Source organism: Mytilus californianus, unplaced genomic scaffold (assembly GCF_021869535.1).
Source record: "Mytilus californianus isolate M0D057914Y unplaced genomic scaffold, xbMytCali1.0.p SCAF_13, whole genome shotgun sequence".
Classification (NCBI taxonomy): Eukaryota; Metazoa; Mollusca; class Bivalvia; order Mytilida; family Mytilidae; genus Mytilus; species Mytilus californianus.
Genome location: NW_026262615.1, coordinates 45,490,098 through 45,517,919, shown reverse-complemented (window position 1 = coordinate 45,517,919; position 27,822 = coordinate 45,490,098). Strand labels below are relative to the sequence as shown.

General features: G+C 33.0%; 1 protein-coding gene across 1 annotated transcript; it reads right to left on the bottom strand.

Annotated features, from left to right (window-relative positions):
• Positions 1-195: 195 nt before the first annotated feature.
• Positions 196-15,896, bottom strand: LOC127723754 (uncharacterized). The gene is made up of 3 exons (XM_052230506.1): positions 15,533-15,896; positions 5,500-5,763; positions 196-3,819 (listed from the first exon to the last, which is right to left on the bottom strand). The coding sequence occupies exons 1-3, from the start codon at positions 15,846-15,848 to the stop codon at positions 3,128-3,130; spliced, it is 1,272 nt and encodes a 423-aa protein (XP_052086466.1). The 5' UTR covers positions 15,849-15,896; the 3' UTR covers positions 196-3,127.
• Positions 15,897-27,822: the final 11,926 nt, after the last annotated feature.

The following is a 27,822-nucleotide window of genomic DNA, read 5'->3' as shown; positions in this document are numbered from 1 at the left end:
AAGTTTTTCTGATAGTTTTGTTGTGAATGGACAGTGGGTACGGTACATCTCAAGATTTTGAACTTTCTAATTTTTTGATCAATATGTTTTCCAGTTCCCAACAGAACTTGCATTTTTACCTATCTGTTCAAATTTTAGCATGTTTAACATGTTGGTAAGCAGGATCATAGGTAATGGCACTAATGACATATAAAACATTTATGTATAGGTTTATTGCATTTGTTCCATATATTTTCATGGATAGACCTTTTATAACTGACTTTACAGTTTGGGTTTTTTCTCATTGTCACAAGCCATACGATTTTATAATAATATAAATTCAGAAATGTTTTTGCACATTTATGATTGCTTTTGTTGAACAAGTGACAAAATTGTGAGAATAATTATTAAAATTTGATAAATGATGATTATGAATAGCTGTTTCATAATTCAGAATGTGAGTTTTTTTCCAAATAATCAAAGTTTCTGTTTAGAAGCAGTACATTTATTTGCATATCATTATCTCTAAACAGTAACATGGCTTATATAGTACAAAATTTCTCATCAAGATATATATTTATTTACATTTATACTGATAACCTTATTTTTATTTCTTTAAGAGTTTGTTAACACTATTCAACTTCAACCATTTCATTATAGTTAAAATGATCTACTTGAATTTAAATTCAATACACACCACTTTCTTGCAATGATCAATCAATATATACTGATATAAAAGACATCATGACCTTGCAGACGTTTGGAGATTCTTATCTATGGAATGAGAGCAATTTTAAAAAAAATTACATGAATGTCTCATTTCTCATTGTGGTCACTTTATTTGTAAATACGTTTCTAATTCATTTAGTGTTGTAGCAAATAAATATTGTACATAATTCAATAAAAAAAATAAACAAAAGATTCCATGAACAATAATGCCTAAAAGCAGACAAAATACAAAGTTGTAAAAATTATTATGATGTAACAAAATAAAAGCTTATATACAAATTATTAACACTGAATCATATGTAATATTCTAGACTGGCCATGCATAAAACTGAACAAATATCTGTTCAAAAATACCATGTAGAGTGAAACTAAAAATAAACAAATGACAAATAAATTATCAAAATCATTTTATGAGAAATATACTTTTAGAAATTTAATAAAAATTTTGAACTTAAAACGCAGAGTCAGTGAATGTAATGTTAAATGGCAGAAAAACTAAGTCCATTTATAAATAAAGTACAAGGATTTCATATTTTAAATTTACTTCCTGATACTTCATTTTGTATCTTATGAGCATACTTCATTTTGTATCTTATGAGCATAAACAAGCTTCTGTCCAAGTAGAAATCTAGGATAGTTTAAGAAAGATAATAAAACTTCAATAAATTGCTTTGCTGAGAGCAGCTGGATACAACCGCAGAGGTCCAACCCTGAACAGTTGGGGCAAAAGGGACACAATATTCGCGCTCGATACAGGTGTGAATTTAGACTGTAATTAAATATTTGACATATTATAGGTTTCTGAATAAATGTAGTCAAAGAACTTGAAATTGGTTTTATGAATTAAATTTATATTCAATTTAAGATTTCTTGTGCAATACACTTGTGCTGTTGCGCAATACTTAGTAAATCTGTTGTCAGACTATAAACAAACAATAACTTTACAATGTTATATCAGAAATTTATAAAAAACTAAAGGGAGGTTATCTTAATAGATATGAATCAGTCTTCAAAGTTTAATGAAAACTGCTCTAAGTACTTTAAGGATATTGTCTAAAAACTTGAAAATTACCCCTTTTTTATGAATAAAATCTTATAACTGTGAAACGTTAAATCTTAAATTCATAAAAATCAAAAGGGAGCTTACAACAATGGATATAAACAATTTACTAAAGTTTCATAAAAAATGCTAAAAGCATTTTTGACTTATTATCCGAAAACTGGAAAATCCGTCTTTTTGTAATGAATAAAACCCCATAAATCGAAAAAGTATGGTCTAAAATTTATAAAAATCAAAAGGGAGCTTATGTCGATAGAATAAATAATTCACCAAAGTTTCTTGCAAATTGGTGAAATTGTTTATGGGTTATTGTCCGAAAACTGGAAAATCCCCCCTTTTTTTATGAATAAAACCCCAAAACTTGGAAATGGTAAATCCGTATTTATAAAAAACAAAAGGGCGCTCACCAAAGTTTCATGCATATTGGTTAAAGCGTTTTTGAGCTTATGTCGGACATGTTGACAACGGATGGACAGATGGATGGACAGACGATCAACAGTATACAATAATACGTACTTAAACTTGCGTATAAAAAGTCATAAGGTCTTTCGAGATAAAAGTGGAATTACTATATTTAAGGTGATATTTCTTTGTTAGGTTATGTAAGAGGGTGAGAGTGAGTTGCTTATTTGATTTTTTTTCACATACACACATTAATTGCACGGTTAAACTTAGAATAAGCACATCATGATGAAAGAAAAGATTTTAAAAGTCTGCTAAATATATTTATGTTGTCAAAACGCTCCAGATTACACATATATGACTTCTTATGAGAAACACAATTTCTATAACTTGACAATCAAATTCAAATAATAAAACCACCTGAAAAGTTTCAATAAATTAAATTAAGATTTGTCATGTGTTCAATCAAACAAAAGCCTTAAAATAAGATGTACTGCAAAGGAAGCATAAAAAATGCAGAACCATATCACAATAGGTTGATATTTAAAAGTATGTTTTAACCATCTGTAATCTTAAATTCACAATCAAAATAATTTGACTCAGTAAATGTGTGATCCAATAGTCGTAAATAAATAAATCTCAAATGCAAGTAGCTCAAAATTCATTCGATAGGAATACACATGTAAAAATATAAATATATCTTTAAATTAACACAGAGACTGAAGTATTGATTTATGCTAAAATAAGACCTCACCTAATATGCCTAACACACTTACATTGATTTTTAAAAGTTGCTGCCTGTTAATTTAAACCTACAATCATTCTTCAGATTATATGAGAATTGGTTACAGTCAACTTCAGTCATCATAAGAAGTGTTGATAGACAGACATTGGTATACCAATTTATGTCCCATCTTCGACAGGCGTATAGAAAAATGGTTTTTATGTTTTACACATTCAAGTTGTACCATCATTTTCACCTTGAATCAGTTTCCTGAACAATTCAGCAACTCTCATAGGGTTCACTGTGCTGTTTGTTTTTTCCTGTGCTGGCTTTCTGGCAGCAGTATATTTACATGTGATCTCATTCTTATATTTTTCAAGAACACCATGCTTTTGCAGCCAATTCTGAAAACCAGACTTTTTTGAAGCATCTCCTTGAAACTCACAAGGAAATTTTTCAAAATTCAATGCCATCCAAACAGAGAGAATTGCCCAATAATTCACACCATCCTTGTCAAAAATTTTAATTGGGTGATCTTGCACGAGTAAAATATCCTTTTCAACATTGTAAAAATTGATGTAAATATACTTAGGGGAAACAAAAAAAGATGGAATCAAATGACTTCTTAAACCTTTGTTGAGTTTTACTGCCAAAAATGAATTTAAAATTGTCTGACTTATTGCCTGTACATAATCTTGAGTTTCACGAAGATCTGAAGTAACTGAACCCTCTATATCTGTTTTCACCTCTGCCAGACTATACCAAAGATCTATATCTTCATCCATCTTTGCTCTTTTTGATGCAGGTTCACCTTGACCTTCCTCATCATCATGTTCATCAACAGCAATTTTAATGATTTCTTGCATAGAACCATTATCTCCTTTAACAACAATATCTGCCCTTCCATGCCACATATCTACACAACCTGGAAAAAAGACTGCTATTATTCAGAGTATATATACTGCAACTAAGTATAAAATTCAAATAAAAGAATAAGAAACTCCTGAATTCTTAACAAATGGCTCCAGGACACTTAGCTTAAATGAATGGGGAATTTGTCCATGGGTCACAGATGATGCCCCCTCTAGCCTTTAACATCATAAAGGACCAAAACTCAAGAACTGTAAAAGTTACACTACCCAAATTTGTACTTGATCTGAATTTTGTGGTAATAAGCATTGTTTATATGTTACATAACATTTAGTTGAAGTAAACTTAAGTCAGCGAACAGAAACGAAAAATTGCTTAATTTTTCCATTTATAAAGGGGCATAATTCTAGAACAGTACAAGTGATTCCACCAAAATTCAAACTTGATCTGTGTTTTGTGGTAATTAGCATTGTGCATAAGTTTTGTAACATTTGGCTGCGGCAAACTAAAAGAGAAAAAAAAAACATAGAACACAACAAAAATTCAAATTGATCTGTGTTTTGTGGTAATAAGCATTGTGTCAAAGATTAATAACATTTGGTTGAGGTAAACTCAAGTTAGAGAACGGAAACAAAAAATTCAGCAAATTTTCCATTGGTAAACATGGTAAAAGGGCATAACTCTAGAACAGTAAACGTGACGCCACCAAAACTCAAACTTTCGTGTTTTGTGGTAATAATAATTAAGGATAAGATTCATAACATATGGTTGAGGCAAACTAAAGTTCAAGAACGGAAACGAAAATTTCAGCAATTTTTCCATTTGTAAAGGTCAAAACTGTAGAACCGCAAAAGCCAAAATTCAAACTCAATCTGTGTTTTGTGGTAATAAGCATTTTGTATAAGTTTCATAACATTTGGTTGAGGCAAACTAAGGTTAGAGGATGGAAACATAAATTCAGCAATTTTTCCATTTGAAAAGGGGCATAACTCTTGAATGATAAAAGTGATACCACCAAAATTTGAACTTGATCTGTGTGTTGTGGTAATAACCTTTATGGGTACGTTTCATAACATTTGGTTGAGGCAAACTAAAGTTAGAGAATGGAAACCAATTTCGGTAATTATGGACCTACGTACATTCAGATGGTCAAGGGTAAAACTTAACGCCCTTCCCCTTAGGCGGGGACATAAAAAGAAGTGATCAACAATCTGTAATGAAGCATTTAATTTTGACATTTAACAGTTGATATTGGATTTGAACTAAAATAGCCTTTTTATATGAGTAAGGTAAATTATTGGTTTTGAAAAGAAATAAAGGTGCCCTCTACAACTTCAATAATCATTATGACAGAATGTAAACAAAATAACTTGTAGTCAAGTTTGTCTATTATTTCTTTCTTACAGTACAAGTGAATGGTTTAGCGCTATAAAACCAGGTTCAATCCACCATTTTCTACATTAGAAAATGCCTGTACCAAGTTAGGAATATGACAGTTTTCCATTCGTTTGAAGTGTTTTATCATTTGATTTTGTCATTTGATTAGGGACTTTCCATTTTGAATTTTCCTCTGAGTTCAGTATTTTTTTATTTTTTTTTTTATTATCTCCACCTCCACCAAATGTCCACATAGCAATTCTAATTCTGGAGTGAAAACAACCGATAATACAACAAAAGATGCACAACTAAGAATATACTTTCCCATTTCCATTCTCAATTTTATTCAAATATTTACCAAAATTTGTGTTGTCTGCTTTTATGTTAGCCTTTTTACAGAATGGACATTCAACTTTTAAAGGATCATCATTTGGATCTGTACTAGTACCAACAGTAGGAAATGTATCACTGGAATTTTTCCTTGGATTCCGGTTAGTACGATCCACAAACACTTTTCCCTCAGATAAGAGAGGAGAGAAAAGATGACAGGCCAAAACTGCTTGAATAGTTGCTTCATCCTTCTTATTAACCATTTCTAGGAGACACTGTGCATGTTTTCTACCTTTAAAAAAACAGAAACATAATAAAGTCCATATGTCATGTTTAAATTGTTCTGTCATTCAAAAAAAAACATGGTAACTAAACATTTTGAGAATTTTTCATTAACCACAATATAATCTCAGCATGTACTTTAAACATGTTAAAGATCTTAAAATTTAAAAAAATTCTACAACATGACAAAGTTCTGTAATTGATTGACTAATGTGTTAATGTCCAAGGACAAATATTACATCAATATCATCTTTGTCATGTTTATCAATATGAAAATAAACTTTTTGACAAATTTTTGTTTAACATGTACATGATGGATTGATCACAAGGTACAAATGTATAACATGTATACAATCTACTTCAGATATAAAAGCATGTATATGCTGAATGTTTGACCTGCTTTACTTAAGAATTGAATGCTTTTTTTTGTAAATTCAATGGGGTGTAAAAGCATTGACCGAAGTACATTTTGTATGAAGCGTGGAAGCGCTTCATTCTAAAAATAAGCGCACATTCAACGCTTTTACAACCCTATGAAATTACAAAAAGAAGCATTCAATACTAATATACATGTAATTACATTTTTAGCTAGAATCATGAGAACACAATTTCTATCAAGTTTTAATTTAATTTACCTGTGCACCTTATTTTGGGACCTCATGTCATCATGAATATTAAATTTCATTTAAGAATTGAATGCTCCTTTTTGTAACTTCATTGGGGTGTAAAAGCGTTGACCGAAGTACATCTTGTATGAAGCGCAGAAGCGCTTCATTCTAAAAATGTGTACACGGTCAACGCTTTTACAACCCTATGAAGTTACAAAAAGAAGCATTCAATACTTATAATCACATTTTAGCTATGATCATTAAAAGACGATTTTTATCAAGTTTTTATTTAATTTACCTGTGCACTTTATTATGGGACCTCGTGTCATCATGAATGATAAATTTTATTGTGTAATGAAGTTGATTAAAGAATAACGCGAGATTGCAGTGTAGCCAATCAGAATAACGTATCATAATGAAACATACATGTACATCTAATGTAATTATTGTGTTATGAATGTCAATTTCAGAAGGATGCAAGATTACTGTTAGCCAATCAAAATAACGTAATATAACGAAACATACATGGAATGTAATTATTGAGATGATTGAATTTATATAGATTTTAAAGTCTGAATATAAAGGTTTTATTACAAGTTTCACAAATAACTTAAAATGATCATTGATCCAAGGTCATGATCAGATGAACAATACCAGTCAAGGTTGGCAAAAAAGCGGTCAATACTAGTATTGACCATCCCGGTGGTAAATACCGGTAAATACCGGGAAATACTGGCAAATACTGGTCAATTGAAATTTTAATAAACATTAATACTATAATAAAATGCTCCGCAGGGCGCAGCTTGATACGACCGCAGAGGTCAAACCCTGAACAGTTGGAGCAAGTATGGACACAACATTCAAGCTTGATACAGCTCTGAATTTGGATTGTGATTAAATAATCGACACAGCATAGGTTACTGACACAGAATGAATGTGGTCTAAGAACTTAAAAATTTTAAATTGGACATTCACCTATTATGGTCCAATATCCAAAATCTAAATACATGGTTAGATTCAGCATATCAAAGAACCCCAAGAATTCAATTTTTGATGAAATCAAACAAAGTTTAATTTAGGACCCTTTTGACCTCAATGTGGACAAAATTAATAACGGGGCCCAAAAATCTAAAATCTAAATACATGGTTAGATTCAGCATATCAAAGAACCCCATATATTCAATTTTTGTTGAAATCAAACAAAGTTTAATTTTGGACCCAGATTTGGACCAACTTGAAAACTGGGCCCATAATCAAAAATCTAAATACATGTTTAGATTCAGCATATCAAAGAACCCTATGAATTCAATTTTTGTTAAAATCAAACTAAGTTTAATTTTGGACCCTTTGGACCTTAATGTAGACCAATTTGAAAAGGGAACCAAAAATTAAGAATCTAAATACACGGTTAGATTCGGCATATCAAAGAACCCCAATAATTCAATTTTTGATGAAATCAAACAAAGTTTAATTTTGGACCCTTTGGACCTCAATGTGGACCAATTTAAAAACGGGGCCCCAAATCCAAAAAACTTAATACACCGTTAGACTCAGCATATTAAAGAACCCCAAGAATTTAAGAATAAAACCCCATTGAAATTGGTCAAGAAATAAGCAATTTATACGAAGTATCTTCTTTTGCACAATACTGTGCAATTGAATATTTCTTGCTATTGCGCAATACTGTACAATTGACAATTTCTTGCTATTGCGCAATATTGTGCTATTGGATATTTCTTGCTATTGCGCAATACTGTGCAATTGAAGATTTCTTGCTATTGCGCAATACTGTGCAATGGAAGATTTCTTGCTATTGTGTAATACTGTGCAATTGAAAATTTCTTGCTATTGCACAATACTTATTATATAATAATTTACACATCCTGTTTGGTGTGTATCTCCTACCATATCATTATTATTTGCTTTTAAATATAAATCAGAAATAACCAACTTAAAATGGAAAATTTTAAAAGAAAAATAAATGAAAAAAAAAAAATCTCCCCCCAAATTTTTTGAAACCCCTTATGATTCATCACCCCCAAACTCGATCCCAGCCTTCTCTTTGTGGTATGGTACCTTGCAGTACAATTTCAGAGAGATCCATACACTTGAACACAAGTTATTGTCCTGAAACTAGAAAAATGCTTGTTTGTTTCCCCTTTTTGGCCCCTAATTCCTAAAATTTTGAGGCAATTACCCCCAAAATCAATCCCAGCCTTCCCTTTGTGGTATGGTACCTTACAGTAAAATTTCAGAGAGATCCATACACTTGAACACAAGTAATTGTCTGGAAAATAGAAAAATGCTATTTTTTGCCCCTTTTTAGCCCCTTATTCCTAAACGTTTTGGGCAATTACCCCCAAACTCAATTCCAGCTTTCCCTTTGTGATATGGAACCTTGTAGTTCAATTTCAGAAAGATCCATACACTTACACACAAGTTATTATCATGAAACTAGAAAAATGCTTGTTTTTTGCCCCTTTTTTGGCCCCTAATTCCTAAAATTTTGAGGCAATTACCCCCAAAATCAATCCCAGCATTCCCTTTGTGATATGGAACCTTGTGGTACAATGTCAGAGAGATCCATACATTAACACACAAGTTATGTCTGGAAGTTACAAAAATGCTTATTTTTGGCCCCTAATTCCTTAACTGTTGGTACCATAACCCCCAAAATCAATCCCAACCTTCCTTTAGTGGTATTATTGAACCTTATGGTAAAATTTCACGGAGATCCATTCACTTAAACTAAAGTTAGAGTGTGAAAACCAATGTGTTTTCGGACGACGACGACAACGACAACGCCAACGTCATACCAATATACAACCAGAAAAAATTTTAATTTTTGCGGTCGTATAAAAACCAGTCTTTTTGAAGTTTTTGAATATATAAGGGAAGATCCTTGAAATAATGTCTCATTATAAGATAAATTCATAGTGTAGTTTATGGAATTGTTTATGAACATATATATATGCATGGTTAAATGAAGATTTATCAAATATTAATCATACAAAGGACATATTTCTTGGCACCACTAAAAAGAGACTATGACAGCTTGTTTTCTTAACAGTAATTTCATCAAGTGTAATAAAAAAACCATGAAAAGTTGTTTTATATATAATATGTAATTTAGTTTAAGAAAAAAACAAAAATGGTTTAAAAAATTATTCTTTTCTTAACAAAAGAAAAAGTTCTCGCAAAACTGAATTGTGAATTTCTGTCTTGTGACATTTTGCCCTACCTACAATTACTGTTAGTCATAAAAATATTAAAAAGTTCCAAGTCAATATTAGACTTTTCTTTAATGTTGTCTTTTCTTATATAAATTGAAATTCCGCATGAACACACTATTGACAGTGATTATCAGAATAAAATATTAGTGAATAGGATAAATAAGGCATATTAAAGATCCTTCAAACTTCTATTTTCTGCATTTAGAAGATTTTTATCATTCTGTTGAAAAGTCAGGAATTAATTTATTGTTTTAAACAGTCTTCAAAAATAACTTTTATGATTTAGAATATAGCAAAGTGCTCTCGACCAATGAAAGTGTAGAATTTGGTGTTCCTTAATTGTGAAGAATGAATGTAAATCATGTTCTTAGTAAGGGATTATCCTTTTGTTTAGGCCTATTTACAGTTCAAAACAAAGAATTTGTATAAATGAGTTACAACTGCCTGAAGCACATTTATTAGGATTATTGATTTAAAGTTGAATTTTGAAACAAACAAAAATGATCAAAATAAGTTTGAAGTTTACTTGTGCAGTACAATTGATACCGTTTGTGTTATCATGTGAATACTTAGAACTTTCAAATTACAAAAAAAAAAAGCAATATTAAGAAGAAAAAGTAAAAAAACTTATAAAATCAAATATAACCTAAATCTTTAGCAACATGTATTACGCTTATCAAAAGTCAGATAACTGTATTCGCAGTTAGTAAGAATAGTCATTTCCAAATACCGGTACATTATTTACTTTTGAATTTCCTATAAAAAGCAATTCCTTTCAAAATTTAAAATTTAGTTAATTAAGTAGTATTTAATGTCAAGAGCTGGAATAAAATTGGCTTTGGAATACAATTTAGTTGTAACTCTGATTTTGAATTTATCTAATTGAACTGTAGATAAACAAAAAGATAATTCCTCACTAAAATATTACATAATTTACACTCATACTCACAATTAGGAAACTTATACAATTTCTACAATTTCATTGTAACGTTGTGTCATCTAATGTCAAAAACACAATATATTAAAATTTCCCAAATTAAAAGTAAATCCTTACATCACTAAGACCAATACATAAATGAAATGCCTAAAAGGGAAGTCATCCATTAATTATAAACATTTCACGGACAATGAAACAAATTCTTGAATAAAACCAATCAAGAGATCATTTGAGCCTTGAGCACTTTACAATATTCTAAGTTTGTAAGAGAATGATAATCCCTTTCATCATGATAAGTACTCGCTAACGCTCGTACTTAATCATGAAGAAAGGGACTATCATTCTCTTACATATACTTGTTTCCTGTTTTGTCAACATTTATCAGCATGATTAGGGGGCAGTTTTTATAGTAATTAAACTTTTGACACCGGCTAGCAATATAATAGGTAATGCTCTGATAATCCAGTCACCTGTAATTCTATTTACCTGTCAAAATCAAACCTTTTCAAGAAAAAATATCTTGATTAAAAATGTTGAAATAATTGATAGAGCAATTTTATATATACCTAAAGTATGTAATATCATCATTACCTTTAAGAACTAAATTAGTCATTATTCATGTTAATAGTTAATAAAACATACCAATATCATTCTTTTTTAAAAACTTAATCATGCCAAAGGAATTAATTTGAAATAATTTTCTCAATCAACCAATATTTTACTAAAAATTGATAGTTAAGCCTTTCAAAAGAACCATAAAAATTTCAATTGACCAGTATTTGCCAGTATTGACCACTTAAGGAGTATTGACCGGGGCGGTAGAATACCGGTAAATACCTCTGGTAAATACAGGGGGCGGTATTTACCGCCCAACCTTGATACCAGTTATACAATCATTCCATACACTAAATATAGTAACAAGGAATTATTTAAATCTGGAATAATTTTGAATTCTGGAAAATTGATAAGAAATGCTTGATGAAAACTAAAATGAATCCCAAAATTCTACTTGTGGTATTATACATAGTGGTACAATTCTCAGAGCAATCAAAATACTTATACACAAGTTATTATCCTGAAACTAGATAAAGGCTTGTTATGGGCTTCTAATTCCTAAACGGTTGGGACAATCATCCCCAAAATCAATCCCAACCTTTTTTTGGTGGTATTGAACCTTCTTAAATAATTTCATATATAGTTATCAGGTTATCCAATCACTCAAACTTAAGTTATTTTCCAGACACCAAATGTGTCTTCGGACGATGACGCAGACGCATACAACGACCACTTCATAGCATTATACAACCCAAAAAAATTATAGACCGTAAAACTGGGGTCAAAAATCTAATTTGGCATTTAAATTAGAACGATCCTATCATAGTGAAATTGTGTACTAAGTTTCAAGTTGATTGGACTTCAACTTCATCAAAAACTACCTTGACCAAAAACTTCAACCAAAAACTTTAACCTGAAACTCACATTTTCATTTTCTATGTTCAGGGGACTGTGAAATTGGGTTAAAAAATCTTATTTGGCATTTAAATTAGAAAGATCATATCATAAGGAACATGTGTACTAAGTTTCAAGTTGATTGGACTTCAACTTCATCAAAAACTACAATGTACCTCCACCAAAAACTAAAACCTGTAGCGGGACAGACGGACGAACCGACGGACGAACAGATGCACATTCCAGAAAACATAATGCCCCTCAACTATCGTAGGTGTATTGAAGAGGGGCATAAAAAGGCAAATGGTCGAGTCGATACCTGTCATTCGTAACTCCCCTTGAATCATATTTCTGGATAACTGGACAATACATGTACACCTGACGCCAATGCCAGAAAAGATGTGACACTTGACCTATAAAAAGCACCAATATTGCAAGACCATGTATATATAAAATGACATCAATGTATATATAGTGAGGGTACCCAAATTACACCTATTTAATTTTAGACTGTTTTTCCACCTACATGTACCATTCATGCCATTATTTATGATCCAGATAAAAGTTTCCATTCTCTGTTTATATTGTATATGTATCATTATTTACTAAACAATTTCACTGATTTAATTTTGAATCCATATTGAATAACAGAAAAATGCATTGAACCAACCTTCATCATGTTCAAAAGATCCATGATTCTGTATCGAGCAGTACACACACGTACATGTAGCAAGGGGGGTTGGAGGGGTTCGTACACCCCCCCTGAAAACAAATCAGCACTATTAAAGTTGACGTTCTGTTTGAATTGTACATGTAACTGTTTAAGTTGAGTATAATTGCTTCGCAAGTCCATGTACCCCCACCCCCCCCCCCCCCCCCCCCCCCCCCCCTCCTTTTGGAAATTCCTGGCTACTGGCCTGAAACCTAAATTTCGTCCATGCTTATATTCACATGCGTAAAAATCAAATAAGAGATGTTTTGTTATATTTCTTCAAATATTTGGCCTGAAACCTAAATTTCGTCCATGCTTAAATTCACATCCGTAAAAATCAAATAAGAGATGTTTTTTTATAATTCTTCAAATATTTAGAACAATCTGAATTAGTCCATGCTTGTTGCTCATTTTTTTTAAGATGACTTTTTGTGGACGTTTCATCTCTCTTCAATGTATATACATGTAATATATCAGTGATTGATCTGTGGTGAGTATACTTCGAAGTGATAGTAAATAGCAAATACAAGTTATCGAGAAAAATTGGAAAAAAGGGGGAGGGTTAAAAAAAAATATTCCTGTCCCTAAGTACCTAATGACTTATGGTCCCTAAGAAAACTTGTAAAATTTTTGCTTCTAAATAGGTGCAATTTGAGTACTTGGTGCACATTTGGGTAAGTACTGAGTCTTTATTTATAGACTATTCTCACATGACATCCTTATTACAGTACATTTATTATGCTTTGTAAACATAGCTGTAATTTAATGAGCATGATGAGCACAGGCACTTGTTTCTGTCTATGTGAGGTTTACTATCCACACCCGTAGGAAAGGGGTGTGGATAGTAAACCTCACATTGACAGAAACAAGTGCCTGTGATGATGAGCAAAAAATACATGTATGTTTGACACATGCACAAAAACCTACTGTTTATTATATAAAGTGCTTTTCATTAATGAAATTATCATTATTTTCATTGTTATCCTGATAAAATATATATATTTGAGCAGCTTACATAAACTTTATTATGAATTGTTTATCAAACAACATATATCATGTATATTTGTCCTGCTATTAGTTTTTAAAATAATCACACAATTATCAAACATGATAATGTTTTGTACAGTACATGTACATACTCCATGACAAGGAAAAAAGAACAGCCAAACATTTTTAAGGTACTTAAGGTTCATGTGGACCCTTTGGCTAAAATGGCTGTGTTTTCACCTCAAAATTTACTCTGATTGCGGAGACAAACCTGTGCATCTGGAAAAGTTTTAAGGCATAGCATGCCCTAGATAAATAAAATTTAACTGCATTGTATGATTTAGAAAATTGAAAACTTAACAGGATTTTGCATTGCACTTTTTTCGTCCCTGCAGAAGATGATAAAATTAACAAACAGTTGAGTTTCACTTGATTAGGGACTTTCCATTATGAATTTTCCTCGTAGTTCAGTATTTTTGTGATTTTACTTTTCCTTTTTTGATATGGTACACCCAGGTACACAGTTTAAATCACCAATTATTGTCAGGTATCTATTGTCCATGTCATTTATTACAGCTCACTTCAATTATTACCTGTGGGGAAGTTCTCAAACCTCTTTTACTTTAAGATGTATGAAAGGTTTTTACATGCAGAGGCGGATTTAGGAGGGAGGCCAAAGGCCCCCCTTTTTTGGGAAACATTTTGGTTGATTATATAGGGAATCACTGAAGCATGACGGGAGCGGGCCCCCTCTTAGGCAGTCAGTGGGCCCCCACTTATGAAAATTTCTGGATCCGCCACTGACATGATATATGTATCATGTATATATCTAAAATGTAACAATAATCAAACACTTATATCATAGGCAATAACTAAATGAGTATGAAGTTTTTATACAGATTTATTCTTCATTTTCTTATTTGCACAATCATTAACTAAATAAATTTAACAAAGAAACAGTGACATTACCATATAACAAATTGGATACTTAAATATGCTATGCAGAAACTTATCAAGTTAGTACACGTGAATACCAATTAGAAACATGTGTGATTTTGTATAACTTTGTCAAGCAAACATTTTTTATCACTATGCCTGTCTTTATCTCCGCTCCTTTACAAAAACTATTTCCCTTTTCGTTGATCATTCTCTATTCGGTTATATTTTTTAAAACTATGCCACTCTATCTCCGCTCCTTTACAATGACTATTTCCCCTGTCGTCCTAATTCTTATAAAGATAGGGACATTAGACATAGAAGGGGCTCTCTTATCTTCAATAAATTAATATTGATAGTGACTATAAGTGCTGCATTACTATATGTATCTGCATGCTTGCCAATCGACAAAAGCTTGTATTAGCGTGAAGAAATTTTTTTTAACAGTAACTGTAATCCCCGCATGATGGGAGTTTTAAATGCACGGTCGGTCGGTAAATCCCTAATTCCTTATGTTCTTTGTGGTTTATAGATATCATGTGACTTTTTAGATTCAATGGGCATGCTGACAAGATGGCAATATGTCGAGAACAGATAGTGAATTTCAAAAATCGATTTTGATCTCTTTACATAGAGAATAAAAGTTTTTTTTATTTCTGAACATGTGTTTTTTTTTATGCTTTAAGAACAAAATATCAATTTTTCATTTTTTGGCGGAGTTTCCCTTTAGTACGCTTCGATCTATTGGAATACTGTATTTGTCTTATTAAAATCGAAATAATTCCTTCATGTCATGCTCTATACCCATTTTAACATGGGTACACCTGTATAGAGCATGACATGAAGGAATTATTTCTTAATTAGTAAATATATGTTCCTGATACAATATAAATATATATATATGAACCACTACTTACCGTCATCCAAGTTTTTAACGAATTCTACAAGACTTTCTACTGCTTTCCTTTGTCGAACATCTACGATAGATTTGACATCTCCGTTTGCATTCATTAGCACTGCTGATGTCCCCTGATAAATATCGCACAACGAGTCTCCAACATACAGATTATCTTGGAGTTTTTCTGATAAAATATCTAATGCTAAAATTACATTTTTAGAAAATGATTTATTTAAATTAGCATTGCAATATGTTACTCCAAGATATATAAATGGCTTATCCCAAACATCGCCATACGGAACTCGTTGACGTTTCTGTTTGAGCAAAGGATTCATTTCATGCAGTGGTCTATTTATCTGACATATTGTTTACAACTGAACAGGCATGCGTGGGAACAATGTCGGTCTCAGTTAAACAAAGTATGACAAATCGCCCCAATGCTAAAACGCCCAGCTCTCAATCTACTCGCCCCAATTTTTCCCACTGATAAAAAAAGAGATTATTCTCGCTGAAAATACTTTTTGTAAACAATATACTCTAGCATATCATGATCAAACAAGTGAATAATCTATGTTTAAAAGAATGCAGGACAGAAAGTCACAGGACACAAAGTCACAGACATAAAGTCACAGGACAAGTCACAATTCAGTTTTGAGATTATTTTTCTTTGAAAAAGAAAACACTGATTTTAAAAATGTTTTTTTTTTATTTTTTCTTGAACTATTTTATATAGAACAACTCTATAATTAAAATTTATTTAATAAATATCAATAATAATCGAATAATTGTTGGATCTTCAAAGCTACTCATAGCCTCTGTTTATTTACCATGTAAAGGATCACCATCTGACTGAAAAGATACTGAATCAAGCAAAACTTTATACCAGTTTAAAATATTTATCATTGATATATAAACCAGGACGTTGTCATCCTATTGCAAATACAAACACTATGAATTCAAGGGAAATTATTAGAATTCCTACAAAATTGAAAATAGCTACTGGAAGTTACATTCTGCAAACAGTTAGAGCCAAGTTTATAAATAATTCAGAACTGTCTATATGTAAATTGTGTAATGAAACAGAAGAAACTTTACCACATTTTTTATTAACGTGTAAAAGTCTAGAAAATTTCAGAAAATCGATTTTGGAAGATTTAATTAATTCCTGTAGTAAAGAGTTAGCTGTTTTTAATATGAAAGATGAACAATTTGACATTTTACAACTGATTATAGATCCTTTTGCTTACATGGCAATGTTAAGAAATGAAAAAGTTTTTAAAGTGATACAGAACATTATAGATCCAAAATGTAGACGATTATGTTTCAATCTCCATTGTGAAAGGTATAGACTATTGCAATTAGATGATATAAAGAAAAAGAAGAGAAAGTACTAGATAATAACTTTATATGAACCCTAAGTGACGATTGGTTGTCTACTCTTAAACAGTGATATCTTTAGATAAATATTTTAGATTTTAAAGTATTTAATGAGTTGATGCTGCTTATATTGACGTTAAGCCCAATTTTATCGTCAAGAATATGATGTACAATGTAAATAGTGTACAGTGATATTGGTGGAAGATATTTTTATTCATGTTGTGAACTCCATTACTCGGAAGAGGTGTGCCTACATTGGCAGAATATATATTACAGATTACAGATTACAGATTACAGTTATGAAAACAAAGTGTCAAGGTGGCTTGGTACTTAAATGGCTTCGTGGTGCCAAGAAATACATCATTTCAATGATTAAAATTAAAATAAATTTCATTTATCAAGGCTTATGAACAATTTACTATACTTAAAAATGAATATATGTAATAAAAATAAAATATTTCAAGATCTTTCTCGTATTTATTCAAATAATTGTCAAGAAATCATTTGTGACTTTTTTTCCTGTGACTTTTTGTCCTATCAAATTTGTGACTTTATGTCCTGTGACTTTTTGTCCTGTGACTTTCTGTCCGTTTACCAAGGATACCGTTTAAAATTACATACTGTAAAGAAAATCTCTAGGTCAGATGAACCCTGCCAGATTGACATTTACACCTTACAATCAGTACATGCTTAAAATACAGTTGACCTATCGCAAATAGTATTTAAGTAACAAACTTAAGCAGGAAAACTTAAGATTGACTAATGAACTATGAAAATAAGTTCTTGGTCCAATGATAATTGCCAGACAGACATATATTACATTCACAAGGGACCAGTGTTATATATGGTGTACTACACCCTCCAATGTTACATTCACAAGGGACCAGAACTATATATGGTGTACTACACCCTCCAACGTTACACTCACAAGGGACCAGTGTTATATATGGTGTACTACACCCTCCAACGTTACATTCACAAGGGACCAGTGTTATATATGGTGTACTACACCCTCCAACGTTACATTCACAAGGGACCAGTGTTATATATGGTGTACTACACCCTCCAACGTTACATTCACAAGGGACCAGTGTTATATATGGTGTACTACACCCTCCAACGTTACATTCAGAAGGGACCAGTGTTATATATGGTGTACTACACCCTCCAACGTTACATTCACCAGAGACATGTGTTATATAAGGTGCACTACACCCTACCATATAACATTCACAAGGGACCAGTGTTATATATGGTGTACTACATCCTCCAACGTTACATTCACCAGCGACATGTGTTATATAAGATGACTACACCCTCCAACGTTACATTCACAAGGGACCAGAATTATATATGGTGTACTACACACTCCAACGTTACATTCACAAGGTACCAGTGTTATATGGTGTTTTACACCCGCCGACGTTACATTCACAAGGGACCAGTGTTATGTATGGTGTACTACACCTCTAACGTTGCATTTACAAGGGACCAGTGTTATATGGTGTTCTACACCCGCCGACGTTACATTCACAAGGGACCAGTGTTATATATGGTGCACTACACCCGCCAACGTTAAATTCACAAGGGACCAGTGTTATATATGGTGTACTACACCCACCAAAGTTACAATCACAAGGGACCAGTGTTATATATGGTGTACTACACCCGCCAACGTTACCTTCACAAGGGACCAGTGTTATATACGGTGTCCTGCACCCTCCAACGTGACCTTCACAAGGGACCAGTAATATATATGGTGTACTACACCTCTAACGTTGCATTTACAAGGGACCAGTGTTATATATGGTGTTCTACACCCGCCGACGTTACATTCACAAGGGACCAGTATTATATATGGTGCACTACACCCGCCAACGTTAAATTCACAAGGGACCAGTGTTATATATGGTGTACTACACCCACCAACGTTACAATCACAAGGGACCAGTGTTATATATGGTGTACTACACCCGCCAACGTTACATTCACAAGGGACTAGTGTTATATATGGTGTACTACACCCTCCAACGTTACCTTCACAAGGGACCAGTGTTATATATGGTGTACTAATCCTCAAACGTTACATTCACCAGAGACATGTCTTATATATGGTGTACTACACCCTCCAACGTTACATTTAACAAGGGACCAGTGTTATATATGGTGTACTACACCCGCCAACGTTACCTTCACAAGGGACCAGTGTTATATATGGTGTCCTGCACCCTCCAACGTGACCTTCACAAGGGACCAGTGTTATATATGGTGTACTACATCCTCCAACGTTACATTCACAAGGGACCAGTGTTATATATGGTGTACACCCGCCAACATTACATTCACAAGGGACCTGTATTATATATGGTGTACCAAACCCTTATGTTACATTCACCAGAGACATGTGTTATATAAGGTGCACTACACTCTACCATGTTACATTCACAAGGGACCAGTGTTATATATGGTGCACTACACCCGCCAGCGTTACATTCACAAGGGACCTGTGTTAAATACGGTGCACTTTACCGTCCAATGCTACATTCACAAAGGACCTGTTATAAATGATGTACTACACATGCAACGTTACATTCACCAGAGACCTGTGTTATATATGGTATACTGCACCCTGCAACATCACATTCACAAGGGACCAGTGTTATATATGGTGTACTACACCTCCTATGTTACATTCACCAGAGACATGTGTTGTATATGGTGTACTTCAGCCTCCAACGTTACATTCACAAGGGACAAGTGTTATATATGGTGTACTACACCCTCCAACGTTACATTCACAAGGGACCAGTGTTATATATGGTGTACTACACCCTCCAATGTTTCCTTCACAAGGAACCAGTGTTATATATGGTGTACTACACTCTCCAACGTTACATTCACAAGGGACCAGTGTTATATATGGTGTACTACACCCTCCAACGTTACATTCACAAGGGACCAGTGTTATATATGGTGTACTACACCCTCCAACGTTACATTCACAAGGGACCAGTGTTATATATGGTGTACTACACCCTCCAACGTTACATTCACAAGGGACCAGTGTTATATATGGTGTACTACACCCTCCAATGTTACATTCACAAGGGACCAGAACTATATATGGTGTACTACACCTTCCAACGTTACATTCACAAGGGACCAGTGTTATATATGGTGTACTACACCCTCCAACGTTACATTCACAAGGGACCAGTGTTATATATGGTGTACTACACCCTCCAACGTTACATTCACAAGGGACCAGTGTTATATATGGTGTACTACACCCTCCAACGTTACATTCACAAGGGACCAGTGTTATATATGGTGTACTACACCCTCCAACGTTACATTCAGAAGGGACCAGTGTTATATATGGTGTACTACACCCTCCAACGTTACATTCACCAGAGACATGTGTTATATAAGGTGCACTACACCCTACCATATTACATTCACAAGGGACCAGTGTTATATATTGTGTACTACATCCTCCAACGTTACATTCACAAGGGACCAGAATTATATATGGTGTACTACACACTCCAACGTTACATTCACAAGGGACCAGAATTATATATGGTGTACTACACACTCCAACGTTACATTCACAAGGTACCAATGTAATATATGGTGTACTACACCCGCCAACGTTACATTCACAAGGGACCAGTGTTATATATGGTGTACTACACCTCTAACGTTGCATTTACAAGGGACCAGTGTTATATATGGTGTTCTACACCCGCCGACGTTACATTCACAAGGGACCAGTGTTATATATGGTGCACTACACCCGCCAACGTTAAATTCACAAGGGACCAGTGTTATATATGGTGTACTACACCCACCAACGTTACAATCACAAGGGACCAGTGTTATATATGGTGTACTACACCCGCCAACGTTACATTCACAAGGGACTAGTGTTATATATGGTGTACTACACCCTCCAACGTTACCTTCACAAGGGACCAGTGTTATATATGGTGAACTACATCCTCAAACGTTACATTCACCAGAGACATGTCTTATATATGGTGTACTACACCCTCCAACGTTACATTTAACAAGGGACCAGTGTTATATATGGTGTACTACACCCGCAAACGTTACCTTCACAAGGGACCAGTGTTATATATGGTGTCCTGCACCCTCCAACGTGACCTTCACAAGGGACCAGTGTTATATATGGTGTACTACATCCTCCAACGTTACATTCACAAGAGACCAGTGTTATATATGGTGTACACCTGCCAACATTACATTCACAAGGGACCTGTATTATATATGGTGTACCAAACCCTTATGTTACATTCACCAGAGACATGTGTTATATAAGGTGCACTACACTCTACCATGTTACATTCACAAGGGCCCAGTGTTATATATGGTGCACTACACCCGCCAACGTTACATTCACAAGGGACCTGTGTTAAATACGGTGCACTTTACCGTCCAATGCTACATTCACAAAGGACCTGTTATAAATGATGTACTACACATGCAACGTTACATTCACCAGAGACCTGTGTTATATATGGTATACTGCACCCTGCAACATCACATTCACAAGGGACCAGTGTTATATATGGTGTACTACACCTCCTATGTTACATTCACCAGAGACATGTGTTGTATATGGTGTACTTCAGCCTCCAACGTTACATTCACAAGGGACAAGTGTTATATATGGTGTACTACACCCTCCAACGTTACATTCACAAGGGACCAGTGTTATATATGGTGTACTACACCCTCCAATGTTTCCTTCACAAGGAACCAGTGTTATATATGGTGTACTACACTCTCCAACGTTACATTCACAAGGGACCAGTGTTATATATGGTGTACTACACCCTCCAACGTTACATTCACAAGGGACCAGTGTTATATATGGTGTACTACACCCTCCAACGTTACATTCACAAGGGACCAGTGTTATATATGGTGTACTACACCCGCCAACGTTACATTCACAAGGGACCAGTGTTATATATGATGTACTACACCCTCCAACGTTACATTCACAAGGGACCAGTGTTATATATGGTGTACCACATCCTCCAACGTTACATTCACCAGAGACAAGTGTTATATATGGTGTACTACAGCCTCCAACGTTACATTCACAAGGGACCAGTGTTATATATGGTGTACCACATCCTCCAACGTTACATTCACAAGGGACCAGTGTTATATATGGTGTACTACACTCTACCATGTTACATTCACAAGGGACCAGTGTTATATATGGTGTACTACACCCTCCAACGTTACATTCACAAGGGACCAGTGTTATATAAGGTGTACTACACCCTCCAACGTTACATTCACTAGGGACCAGTGTTATATATGGTGTACTACACCTTCCAATGTTTCCTTCACAAGGGAGCGGTGTTATATATGGTGTACTACACCCTCCAACGTTACATTCACATGGGACCAGTGTTATATATGGTGTACTACACCCTCCAACGTTACATTCACAAGGGACCAGTGATATATATGGTGTACTACACCCGCCAACATTACATTCACAAGGGACCAGTGTTATATATGGTGTACTACATCCTCCAACGTTACATTCACAAGGGACCAGTGTTATATATGGTGTACTACACCCGCCAACGTTACATTCACAAGGGACCAGTGTTATATGTGGTGCACTACATCCGCCAACGTTACATTCACCAGAGACATGTGTTATATAAAGTGCACTACACCCTACCATGTTACATTCACAAGAGACCAACGTTACATTCACAAGGAACCAGTGTTATATATGGTGTACTACACTCGCCAACGTTACATTCACAAGGGACCAGTGTTATATATGGTGCACTACACCCGCCAACGTTACATTCAAAAGAGACATGTATTATATAAGGTGCACTACACCCTACCATGTTACATTCACAAGGGACCAGTGTTATATATGGTGTACTACATCCTCCAACGTTACGTTCACAAGAGACCAGTGTTATATATGGTGTACCAAACCCTTATGTCACATTCAACAGAGACATGTGTTATATAAGGTGCACTACATCCTCCCATGTTACATTCACAAGGGACCAGTATTATATACGGTGCACTTTACCCTCCAATGCTACATTCACAAGGGACCTGTTATAAATGATGTACTACACCAACAATGCATTCACCAGATCTAGAGACCTGTGTTATATATAGTACAGTATATGTAACAGTAAATTTGGTCCGGTAGTAAAATTTGTCCGCCAGACTTTTTTTCCTCGTTAATCAAGTCCATGACCACTATTTTACTAGGAATGTAAGTCCCAGGACAAATTTTCCAAAGAAAATAAGTCCATAGCTAGTAAAACATGTCTGGCACTTATTATCATAGGAAAAATTGTCCTAAGACTTGTTTTTCTAGTAATTTTTATTATATCATAAAAATTATTGAAAAAAAAAATATTTTCTTAGTTAAGATTGGAAAGTTTTCATTATTTTTTTCCTATTAAAATAAAGGACATGGACGTTATAACCTAGGCATGTTAATGGCATGGACTTGATTTCCTAGGAAAATTAGTCTGGGGACAGAATTTAAAAGAAAAATATTAATACACAACTTTAAAACAATATTAAAACATAACATTTAAATTTACCTTTTAAAATAAATGACATGGACGTTTTTACCTAGAAATATAAATGACATGGACATGATTTCCTAGGAAAACTAGTCTGGGGACATAATTTAAAAAAAAAATATTAATACACAACTTTAAAACAATATTAAAACATAACATTTAAATTTACCTTTTAAAATAAATGACATGGACGTTTTTACCTAGAAATATAAATGACATGGACATGATTTCCTAGGAAAATTAGTCTGGGGACATGAATTTTATTAAAATATTAAAGCACAACTCTTTAACAATATTAAAACATAAAACATGTAAAAACTGGATTTCCATTGTTTACAAGTAAATAATTTGTTTCATTAAAACTTTCCTTTTAAAATAAAGGGCATGGACATTTTTACCTAGGAGTAGGAATATTAATGACATGGACATGATTTCCTATTAAAATTAGTCTGGGGACATATATTTTATTAAATATATAAATACACAACTCATAAACAATATTTAAACATAACATTTAAATTTCCTTTGTTTAAATGTAAATGATTTGATTCATTAATATTTTTCCTATAAAAAAAGGACATGGACGTTTTTACCTAGGAATATTAATGACATGGACTTGAATTCCTAGGAAAATTAGTCTGGGGACATAAATTACTAACATCGGACTAAAAATACTAGTAAATTCTGTAACCATGGACTTTTTATACTAGTAATATGTGTCCCCCGGACATATTTTACCAGGACAAATTTTACCAGGACAAATTTATCTCTTACATATACTGCACCTTCCAACATCACATTCACAAGGGAACTGTGTTATATATGGTGTACTACACTCGCAAACGTTACATTCACAAGGGACCTGTATTATATATGGTGTAACCAACTCTGCTGTCAAATTTCAGAATTAAATAAATCTAGGTATAAAAAGGTAGAATTTGCAGTTTGGACTATATTCAGATAGTACACTTTAATTCTTTTTATAACTTTTTCAAATCAACTTGGATTTTCATCAAACTATGCGGTTATCTCAGTAATAAATTGATCTTACTGAATCCCAGGTCATTATGTAGTTTGGTGTATTGCTGTCAAATTTAAGAATTAAATTAATCTAGGTCAAAAAAGCTTGGATTTGCAATTTCTGCCAAATTCAGATAGTACACTTTAATTTTTTTTATAACTTTTTCAAATCAACTTGGATTTTCATTAAACTATACAGATACCTTGGTAATATATTTTTCTTATTGAATCACAGGTCGTTATGTAGTTTGGTGTATTGCTGTCAAATTTAAGATTTAAATTAACCTAGGTAAAAAAAGCTAGGATTTGCAATTTCGGACAAAATTCAGACAGTACACTTTAATATTTTACAACTTTTTCAAATCAACTTGGATTTTCATCAAGCTATACAGCTACCTTGGTAATATATTGATCTTACTGAATCCCAGGTTGTTATGAAGTTTGTTGTATTGCTGTCAAATTTAAGAATTAAATTAATCTAGGTGAAAAAAAGCTAGAATTTGTAGTTAGGACTATATTGAGATAGTACACTTAAACTCTTATTATAACTTTTTCAAATCAACTTGAATTTTCATCAAACTATGCAGTTATCTTAGTAATAAATTGATCTTACTGAATCTTAGGTCATTATGTAGTTTGGTGTATTGCTGTCAAATTTAAGAATCAAATTAATCTAGGTCAAAAAAGCTAGGATTTGCAATTTTGGCCAAATTCAGATCAGATAGTAATTTTTTTTATAACTTTTTCAAATCAACTTGGATTTTCATCAAACTATACAGCAACCTTGGTTATATATTGATCTTACTGAATCACAGGTCATGTAGTTTGGTGTATTGCTGTCAAATTTAAGAATTAAATTAATCTAGGTAAAAAAAGCTTGGATTTGCAATTACGGACAAAATTGAGATAGTACACTTTAATTTTTTTTATAACTTTTTCAAATCAACTTGGATTTTCATCAAACTATACAGCTACCTTGGTAATATATTGATCTTACTGAATCACAAGTCTTTATGTAGTTTGGTGTATTGCTGTCAAATTTCAGAACTAAATTAATCTAGGTAAAAAAGCTAGAATTTGTAGTTTGCACTATATTCAGATAGTACACTTTAACTATTTTTATAACTTTTTCAAATCAATTTGGATTTTCATCAAACTATACAGCTACCTTGGTAACATATTGATCTTACTGAATCACAGGTCGTTATGTAGTTTGGTGTATTGCTGTCAAATTTCAGAATTAAATTAATCTAGGTAAAAAAAGGTAGAATTTCAGTTTGGACTAAATTCAGATAGTACACTTTAATTCTTTTTATAACTTTTTCAAATCAACTTGGATTCTCATCAAACTATACAGCTACCTTGGTAATATATTGATCTTACTGAATCCCAGGTTGTTATGAAGTTTGGTGTATTGCTGTCAAATTTAAGAATTAAATTAATCTAGGCGAAAAAAAGCTAGAATTTATAGTTCGGACTATATTGAGATAGTACACTTCAATTCTTATTATAACTTTTTCAAATCAACTTGGATTTTCATCAAACTATGCAGTTATCTTAGTAATGAATTGATCTTACTGAATTCCAGGTCATTATGTAGTTTGGTGTATTGCTGTTAACATCCTGTTTTGACATTTAAGCTATTATACTAAAAGAGTTTTAGGTGTAGCAGATTTCCACTTTTCCTTGTTTCTGCCAAAAAACTCAAACATAGATAAAATGATTTTTCTATTTTCTTAAAACAAAATGTAAAAGCAGGCAAGTTGACATGTGCTTTCAAAGTAGTTATGTAACTATCTAATTATACCATAAATTTGATTGCATATTTGGTCTCATCAGTCAGGGAATGCATCAAACTTACAGTTTGTGGGGAACATAAAATACAAATCTGACTTTTCCCTGAGACCTTCCTGGTTACATATGCTTGTAAATGTATAATATATACAGCGCTTCTAAATATTCATCATAATTTTTTTTAAATAAATATAACAAACCAAAGATTGTGTTTTAATCGATACAGCATATTCAAATTTTTAGAGTGATGTTACATTGTTGAAAATAACACTTCAATTTCATCAGCAACATTATTACATATTTCATTTATCTTAATCATGATCACTAACAAAAACGTAATTTTGAACTGCACCAGGAAAGTTTCGACCTGCCAGATAGTTATAATTGCATGCCATGCAAAATACCAAGCGAACTGATTAATCAATCAATCAGTACCAGAACTCGATTGTAAAAACAACAACTACATGAAAAATGTTTTGATTTCAAGTTCTAATAAAATCTATTATGATAGTATGAGTTTACAATGCTTAAGTTTCAGTGTTACTGATGTGTCTTGTATAGACAACAAACACATCTGCCATACATACTTATAGGCCCAAAATGTTGATAAATTCTGTTAAACTACTTATCTTTTGCCATCTTGATTGTAAAATAGCAACACGCTATGTGGAAATCTTCATTCAAATAAGTATGCAAACTTTGAGACTGGAATGCAATTCAAATACAATCTTTAATTTATTATTTACCAGATGGCTATGACTGTTTCTATTAAAAGCTAAATACTAAATTCTGATGATTTGTTTTGTTTGATTTAACTTAAATACTATAGGCATCAAAAGTGATGTCGTACTGTGTGACGTGTTCATCATAACAAACTTTTCAATTTCAGACAAAATCCAAACCCAGAGACAGACATTTGACTCAGAGGCAAGCATTCTGTGATTTATATAAGATATTGGAAAACTATTGAAAAAGAAAGACTCTGAAAACATGCTAAAGAAAGGACAGTTACTCATGCCTGGGCAAGAGAAAAATGGATTTTGCAAAAACAATTTGAAATCCAATCAGCAATGGACAGAGGAAGAGAAATAAAAACCAACACACTATAAACTAGATACCCTAAGGATTATTCAGCCAATGTTTGGCTGAAATTTATCCTGTGGTGTCAGAGAAGAAGATTAAAAAGTTTATAATGATAATGAACAACAGTGATCACTAAGTAAGGCAACAGCTTAACTGGAAATATGATAGGGCTAGGTGAGCTTAACATGGCCATATGGTTTCCTATAATTGCTTATATATACTTCATTTGAACTTTGGTGAGTAGTTGTCACTTTGGCAATTATGCCATATCTTATTTTTATATGGCATTGAACTTAAAATTGAAAATATTGATTACCTACATTTTGATATTTATTATAAACCAGTGAAGAATATTCTAAGTTTCCTTAATGCATTTCATACATATACTAAAGCATCTGGTAGGTTGATATTACTAACA

What these genes read in the sequence shown, in the direction of transcription:
- LOC127723754 (XM_052230506.1), bottom strand. Translation starts at nt 15,848, where the DNA reads ATGAATCCTTTGCTCAAACAGAAACGTCAACGAGTTCCGTATGGCGAT. An exon ending in CGTTAAAAACTTGGATGACG is followed by an intron (nt 5,764 to 15,532) that starts GTAAGTAGTGGT and finishes GTTTTTTTAAAG; the next exon opens with GTAGAAAACATGCACAGTGT. An exon ending in AGCAGACAACACAAATTTTG is followed by an intron (nt 3,820 to 5,499) that starts GTAAATATTTGA and finishes TCTTTTTTCCAG; the next exon opens with GTTGTGTAGATATGTGGCAT.